Source organism: Excalfactoria chinensis, chromosome 8 (assembly GCF_039878825.1).
Source record: "Excalfactoria chinensis isolate bCotChi1 chromosome 8, bCotChi1.hap2, whole genome shotgun sequence".
NCBI lineage: Eukaryota > Metazoa > Chordata > Aves > Galliformes > Phasianidae > Excalfactoria > Excalfactoria chinensis.
Window position 1 is genome coordinate 567,134 of NC_092832.1, and position 8,610 is coordinate 575,743.

General features: G+C 36.9%; 1 protein-coding gene across 4 annotated transcripts in view; it reads right to left on the reverse strand.

Moving 5' to 3' along the window:
- The window catches only part of TPR (translocated promoter region, nuclear basket protein), a 42,094-nt gene extending 33,573 nt beyond the window's left edge, over positions 1–8,521 (reverse strand). For all 4 annotated transcript variants that reach the window (XM_072343905.1, XM_072343903.1, XM_072343906.1 and 1 more), the window contains exons 1-11: positions 8,344–8,521; positions 6,751–6,855; positions 6,352–6,425; positions 5,028–5,124; positions 4,531–4,634; positions 3,767–3,931; positions 2,949–3,041; positions 2,764–2,844; positions 1,527–1,614; positions 949–1,089; positions 64–155 (exon numbers count right to left, since the gene is read on the reverse strand). In XM_072343905.1, the coding sequence (XP_072200006.1) occupies positions 64–155; positions 949–1,089; positions 1,527–1,614; positions 2,764–2,844; positions 2,949–3,041; positions 3,767–3,931; positions 4,531–4,634; positions 5,028–5,124; positions 6,352–6,425; positions 6,751–6,855; positions 8,344–8,494 (1,191 nt within the window). In that variant the 5' untranslated portion in view covers positions 8,495–8,521. The remainder of the gene's footprint in view (positions 1–63; positions 156–948; positions 1,090–1,526; positions 1,615–2,763; positions 2,845–2,948; positions 3,042–3,766; positions 3,932–4,530; positions 4,635–5,027; positions 5,125–6,351; positions 6,426–6,750; positions 6,856–8,343) is intronic.
- Positions 8,522–8,610: the final 89 nt, after the last annotated feature.

Consider the following 8,610-nt stretch of genomic DNA (forward strand, 5'->3'; position numbering starts at 1 on the left):
TATTAGTATATCTCTGCTGGCTTTTCAATAGCCTTGAAACTTGGCAAGTTTCTTCTCACTCACCTCCGTTAACTTCATTCCAGGTTTTACTACTTTAGCTACTGCTGCAGCAGTGGGAGACATGGCTGCCAGTTCCTCCTCAGACAATATGGCTCCTGCAGACATACCACAAATACCACCAATTAGCCCAAAAAAAAGAAAAAAAAAAAAAAAAAAAAAAAAAAAAAAAAAAGAGCAATAATAGCCATCATTAAAATGTCCTCATATACCCTTGTACTTTACAACTAGTGTATTTTAAATAAATAATCATATTTTAAGTTCTTAAAGTTACTGGTGCAAGATTTTTCTGTAGATATACATGTGCAAGTGATTGATGTTCTATTTAATATTCTTTATTGTGCATCATCAAGCCCTTCAACCAGTTTAATCTGAAATTATGAACATCTTTTGCCGAGGACTAGTTGATATTCCTTACACAGATAACAAATGTACTTGATGCCTCTGTTCCATCTTGAACTGTTCTCTTGCCTTCACAAATTTCCCATGTGTATTCAATAAAGAGGCTCTTATTTCCAGAAACAAACAAAAAAAACCAGCAAAAAACTAGAGCAATGAATACCATATTGAGTAAGATTTACTAGTAAATAGAAATTTAAGGACAGATTTACTTGTTTTAAGTCTACCATTTCTCGCTATACTCTCCATAAAGCCCAATGGATTCGGTACTACGGAAATTTTCCTCTACTTTTCCATGAAAAGGTATATGAGATTAACAGAGAAATTTGAAAAAAATATGCATTTCTCTAGTGGGGAAAAAAAACCTACACACACATTACATATGAATTACTGCATTCCCTAGAGATATGCAGCATTACTAATTTCATCAAAGACTGGTAAGAATAAAAGTTACGGGGCATTGTGTATTTTAGTTCCTAGAGTTACTCCTACCTTTACGTTTTGTTGCGGACAGTAGATCGTTAGCATTCTCTAGCTCCTTTTCCAGCTTACTTATCTTCTCTCTCAGTTCTTTTTCCATGACAGTTTTTGACTCTTCCACCTCAGCCAAATGCTCCTGGGCTGCTTTATTAGCTAAAATCAACAAACAATTTTGTTTTTTTCTTTTCTCCCTCACTTAGAATGATTTTAGTTGGCATATGAACTTTAAACTCCACTTTATACAGCTTGCAGAAGCTCATGCTTATAAGAATACTCAGTATAATGACAGAAACAAGAATTGCTGCCTACCACCACTGAATAGAAACAAGAAAAGCTGTAAAATTAGGTCCTCTCCTCAAAATCAAAGTAATATTTTATGTATGTTTGTAGATTCTCCCCCACACACACCTCTAAAGTAATTAGAAGACACACAATATATTTGTTACAAAGTGTAATGCTTCCTCCATCCCCAAATCCTAAAGATTATCCCTTCATAAATGCTCAGTATCTACATTTCAGTGCATCAGTTTAGTTTTAAAGAAGTAGATAAGTTCTGCTCTTCTGCAGAACATTTATCATTCAAAGCTTACCTTCACCTGCTTCCTTTAGAAGCTTGTGCAGCTCTTCTACTGCACCTGTCAGTTCATTGCTCTTTGCCTCAGAGTCATCAGCAGCACTCTAAATAAAAGCATTTCATGTTACCTTTATTATGTAATAGGAGCAACTACCTTCATAATAAATCTCAAACAGAACAAAATTATAAATATAGAGATTTCGGGTAAAACAGGAGATTCACCTAAACTCGACAATTCTGCTTCCACATGGATTAAATCCCAATTGATGCAAACCACCTACCCAAAAGTAAGATATGCTATGAGAAAGCTAACTATGTTGGTATACCCTTTAGCTGCTTTATAGGTGGTGCTAGCTTTTTATTTATTGAATGAAGAGAAAAGGCAGTTTGAAGAAATTCTGAATATTCAAATTTGATCTCCTTAAGAATTTGAGATTTAAAAGAAATATGATATAAACAGTTTATGTTTCCTTGTTCTCAGTTAAACATTTCAGAAGTTCAAGACTGTAAAATACTTTAATAGGGAAAAAATTATCTATTTTTATATATAAATATATAAATAAATATATAGATATATATATCGATATATATATATCTACCAGACAGAATACTCATGTAAAAGTCAAACATTCTTTTGCACTTCATGCTAGGTGTGTAACTATCAATGTACTAAAACTCACAAAACAGAATTACTTCATCTGTGTACCTGACATAAGCGGAAGACCAGTCAGCTGGCTCTTTCAGCAGTCTTACTCAACATACTACAGAATATTTTTCACTCTGAGCTGACAAATCAATAAGCACAAATTCTTGCTTAGCTGCTGCTTATTTGAAATAGCATGTAACATTCAGCTACCTGAACCAGATCACTAGCATTCATGGTGCTCACTGCAGTAAACTTCTACTAGGCAAACCTAAAACACCTCCATAGTCAACTTTTAGATAAGAACCTATAATTGCAAATACAACATTAAAAAACATAACTCATTTGGTACAATATGAAGCACAATCAGTGAGCATGAAGTTACTGTTTTAACCAGTTTTGATTAAACTGCCAAGTGATGCAAACAATGTAAGATTATAAATGTTACCTAAAACAGGAGATTTTACAGTATTTAGTAATGTAAGGTAGCCCTTCGCACATCAGCCCTTAGTGGGGGGAGAAAACCAACCAACCACTATGCAATATTCTTATTCCTAAGACTCAGCCCCAAGTAATGCTAATAACACGTATTGCTGAATCACTGACTTACCTTATACAAATTTGATAACTTTATGTGGGCATTCAGCTCATTGTGGAATCTTTCCTCCATACCAGCTTGTTGTTCTTTTGCCTAGTAAAGAACAATCGGGGTGTGGGAGCATTCCACCATTAGTTTCACATCTCTTTTATTTTGTAGAAGCAACTGTAATGCTGTTATACTTCAAGTTGCCCTACCTCCTTCAGTTTATTCAAAAGGTCTTCCACATGTTTCTGAAGATTTTCATTTGACTGCTTTAAGCTGTTTACCTGTTCTTCCATCCTGGAAACCTGTCAAACAGTAAATGAGAGTACCATCTATAAATGTGTCGTTATTTTAAACAAATTAGTAACTTATTTTAGAAAAATACCATCTAATTGTCTTCTACTTAATAATCAAACAATGATACTAGAAAAGAGCATATTAGTTTACATTTCTAACATGCTCTCCTACATTTAGCTCAATGAAATCGTGACTATTTTCAAACTGGTCATATAACTCCATGAGCCTTAGCGGGGAAAAACACTACAGAAAACCTGACCAATTGACACAGTTCAAACTACTTAAGTACCCAGACAGAAACTCAATAAAGCTGAATATTTTGATTCCAAGAAAACAACAACAACAAAAACACACATGCACACAAAGAAATAATCCACAATTCCTTGCTATCCCACCCACCAAAACAATTAAACGAGATTCTTCTGCTCCTTACACAATTGAAAATTATACTCTCGTACATTTTAATAGCATTATGTTGTTACATTCTTTTGTTATCAGTGATGTCAAAATTTATCATCTACCATTAAAATCTCTGACTCTTATTTTCAACAATCATATATATTCCTTATAATACACAAGCTAAATGAAAAAACCTCTTTACTGCTGGCAAAAATTACACTTTTTTGCTTCTGATAGTTATTAAAGTATTTGTTTCACTTAATTCAGTTAATCAGGAAGTATAATTTGGAAAAAATAAAAAGAAAAAAGGCAAAAGCACTCAATGTAAAAATACCTCCTCCTTCTTGTTCTCCAAGTTACATTTAAGTTCCAAGATTTCACTGCCTTTCTCCCTGGCAGTATGTAGAAGTTCATCTGTTTTGGCTTTCAACTCTGAGTTCAGCCAAGTGTTTTGACTCTGCAGCAGTTCTTTTTCTTGTTCCAACCTTTTCTCACGGTACTAAAAATAAATGAACAACGTAATTGTACAGGTTCCACAGAAAGTAAAGAAGTTAAGAAAGTACTACAATCACAGCAGATGTAACAATGCTTTATTGTAATCACAAAGGAGGTTGCTGTATTGGCAATACTGAGTTACAGATCTCAGACTACTAAGAACCTCCTGACACAAATCAGTTTCCTCAACATTTATCACAGTTTGGAACATTTAACTACATATAACCCCAGTTAAAGCAATAGATTAAGACATCAAAACTTTTCTCCTCTTTTCTCCTCTTATCCTCTCAGTTCTTAATGCAGAGAAACATTCACAAATAATTGCTTCTCTCCTTTCTACCTGTTTTTGTGGATGTGGAATCACTACTTATCACTGCCATGGCAGAAGCTTGGGCATGTTTATTTAACTTGATGTCTCTCTTTGTCTTATATAAATACACATCACCTCCAGCCACAACCATCAATTTTATAACAAAATCATTAGTCATAAGTAGCAGGAATAGACTTGACCTACTTTTTATATCAACAATGACATTACTTGTAAACAACCATGCACTGGCAGTTTTAGTCTTAACATGTATTATGCACAGAAAAATCACTCACCTTCACAGTAACATCTGATGTTTGAAGTTCATCCAACTTCAGCTGAAGTTTCACTTTCTCTGTATTTGCTTCTGTAAGCTTTTCATTTAAGCGTTTAACATCCTCTAGAAAATGAAACCAATATGTGAAAATGCTAATTGCAGAATTAATTCTAGAACCATCATTTCATTTCATTACTGCCCAACTTCAAAAAAATTTTAAAGAATGAGGACAAACAATATATAACATATATAATTGTATATAATAAAATGATATATTGCACACTGTATTACTTTACATCTACAAAATCAAACATCAATTATCAGACTTTTGTGGGTCATCTGTTTCTTCCAATTACCATGAAACTATCTGCTTTGCTTCCTATCATCTAGTTTTCCAATCCATTTTTTAGAACTGCCTATACTAACTGGATATTCCATACTTGTACAATTGTTCAAGTAAGTCTTCTACTTAGCATAATCATGTGAACCAATTTGTTAATATATTTGTGCTTATACCATTTAAATGTTCAACTTCCTGAGATCGTCTTTCACTTGCTCGAACCAAATCTCTCTTTTCAGCTTCCAGTTCTTCTTTTTCTCTAGTTAAATGGCTCTGAAAAGATTTCAAAAAAGTAATAAAGAAATGTGATCAGCTTTCCATGAGAGTTTAGCCACAATTTACATTTACCATCACAGAGAAGTGTGTTAAATGCTATCCTCTCCAATTTTGGTGAACAAAAACTGGGAAAAGAGGCTTCTTTAGACTGATTCAACTGAATCTGTCTAAACTACATAATATGAAACTATAGCTGAGTCCACTGTTTCTGTCACATTGGAAGCAAGTCAAACAACTGCAAGCTACCATATTTTTCTTCTAGAGCATAGTAAACAACAGATTTCAATTTAATTTCTTTCTCATAAATCATTCTGATACTCATTTTCAACAGGCCTATTGTCCTTAAATGCAAAATGTCTAATATCAGACAGCAAAGCAGAGAAAGAAGTATCACACAATTTCCAAGAGCAGCACAGGTAGCGTCCACACCTTTGCCTTTTAACTAGGATATAGAGTTCCAGACTGCCACAGGATTTCTGGTTACAGTTGTATGTGAATGAAGACTAGAATGAAATTTTTTGTACATAAAGCAGATGAAATCAATGAAAGGCCTAGCAGAAATTCAAAACAAACAACAAGAAGAACTGTTCAGAACCATATGCAATAATATAGTGCTTTGCAGGACAGCCTTGTTAACTAAGGAGTTCACTGAAACAGTTTTATTTGGTTAAACAAAAGATAAGAGTAATTAAGAAACGAACACACACAGAATAAAAATAAAATAGTGTTCTGCTGGATCAGACATCCAGCATCACTCATCTTGCTATTCATTACAACTTATGGGCATTATGTAAAGAAAACGGCACCAGAGTAGGGGAATGGATGGAAGAAAAACAGATCTCTAATTTGCAGCTCAGCATTTGATAAAGAGTAACATAAAACATGCCCTTGATTTCTGAGGTTCACTTTAAAGCCACTTTGGAACAGGTAGGTTTTAGACAAGGTAAGACAATCTATTCAAATCGAAAAAAAAAGGATCTGCTCTGGCTTATGTTCACCTGTAACTCAGTTTGCTAGAAAACAAACTTCTTAAAAACAAACAAACAAAAAAACCCACCATGCAGTTGTCTTGCTCACGTGTCCACAAAAACATGTATATATTTACATCAATACATATTTGTACTGATATTGAACCAAATTTCAAGTTAGACTGTATGTGTTCTTCACAGGATCAGACAGGTAAACTCAACTCTTTCAGTCTATAGTGTCTAGTTCTTCCAGTACCTGAATGGCTGCATTACGATCCTGAGCAGCTTCGAGCTCTTTATTTTTCTCATTCAGCAACTTCAGCTGTTCATCTGTTATATAAAAACAAACTGTTGTGAGGCATCTGTAATAAAAATCCAGTACATGGATTGGGGAGACACTATCGTGACAAATTAAAACCATCATAGTGCCAGAAGCATCCAGAATGAAGAATAAAATGTAAACCACACTAGTACTATTACAATTTTTTTCCCATTAAAACAGAAATTTTCACTAAAAGCAAAGTCTCTATTTGCAGAAGTAATAAATGTATTTCATGGATTTTAACTCCTATTGAAAACTTAAGAAATTTCAACGTAACATTGGACTAAACAGTAACAATTTTGTTCGGTCTTATGAACATGCGGTAATACTCACGAAGTTTTTTAAGCTCCTCACGGAGATTCTGACCTTCTTGTGTCTCATTTACAAGTCTCTCCTGACTTTGAGCCAGACGCTTTTCCACTTCAAAGTACTGTTGTTCTGTAAAATTAACATTACCTCAGTTCTACTTCAAACCCACTTTTCTTCTTTCTTCACCTTATAGAGGATGCATATTAATGGACTTCAGCTTAAAACATTATTTAATCATAAAATATTTTAAAATAATACCATAGGAGATTTTGGATAAAAATGTCCTATTGAAGCCAAAAAGTTCAATTTACATACTCAGTTAACGTTGTTTTAAACATTTCATTAATATTGAAAAAAGATAAGCTTGCAAAACCAATCAACAAATTAACTACAGTTAACTGCTACACTTGAACATTTCTAATTTACCTAGAGTGTTACAGCACTGCAATGATAGTCCTGGCTCAGTCATGTCACCTTAAAATTTATTGCATACTTCTACATATACAAAATAAAATACATGCATTGCGAGTTTTTATCTGGATAATGCTTAATAATTCTTAAAACTAGGCAGCTCTAAACTGCCCTTCCAAGTGCATTCAAAAAAAACATTTTGATTTATCATCTGAGACAGTGTGTTACAGCACTTAACTATAAGATACCTTGTAAAACCAGAGTTAGTCTTGCTATCAGGCACTGTGGACTTCTGGGGAAGCACTGAGTGATTTTTGCATATTTTATGCTTCATAGCATAGTTTACAGCTTCAAGTAATAGTGCCCTCCAGTTACATGAGAGAAGCATGGACATGAAAGAAAATAACCTGCTACAGCACGTAGTTACCTCAACTTAATTCTCAGTATTTATTCATATGCTACAGTAAGACTTCTACCACAAAAAAGGCAGAGGCTGAAGGGGAGGCAGCGGCTCACAGCCCCCAACAACTCAACCCGCTTTCCCAGCACTGCCCAGCGCTCCCCTCTGTTTGCACTTCTGCTGCAGTTCTCTACAGCCATCAAGCTTTCTGCAACCAAGTAATCTCCAAATCAATAAAAAGATTTAGTTTCTTTAATTTCTATTAGGTGCGTTTTATCCGGAAACGTTATGATCTCGAACACATAATCAAGAAAGAAAACTATTCGAGGGCTGAGTGAACAAACAACGATCGCTCCTCCATAGCAAAGATCAAAGCAGACCCAGGGCTCGTTACAAGCCTGACAAAGAGACGTTGCTTAGGTCCATCCTGAAGGTAGTTTTAAAGCGGTACGTGGCTTCACAGAAACGCGATAAGGCGTCGCTTCCTCGCAGCACGAGACTCAGATAGGGCCCGGCTGAGATCCGCGGACCTGGGCACCCTGCAGGCCCCGGCAGACACCGAGCACTACATCCTCCTGTCCCAGCGTTTATTTAGGAGGGCATCTCGCGGCCGCTACCGCTCGGCCTCTACCCCGGCCCAGCCCCAAGCTAAGAGAAGACAGAGGCCCCGCCGGGCAGCAGGATGAGCCACTCCGCCCAGCCACTGCCGGGCAGCGTCTCGCCCCAGCGAGGCGTCTCGCCCCGGCCCCTCACGGCGCCCCGGCCGCATTACCGCTCGCCTCCCGCCCCCCTGCCCCTAGACTCACCGCTGTCCACCTTGAAGCGCTCATGCCTGGCTCGCAGCCCATCGATCTCGCTCTGCTGGTCTGCCAGGAAACGCTCCAGCTTCCCCTGCACCGGCTTGGACAGCTTGGCGATCTCGGCCCGCTCCAGGACCTGCTGCAACACGGCCGCCATCTTGGGCACAGCGCCACCGGTCACGACGCGCCCAGTGCGCAGGCGCAACGCTCCTAACCGCGCGGCCGACGGGCCGAGCCCTGCGGCACCATGGGAAGTGTAGTTTTCCGGGTGGG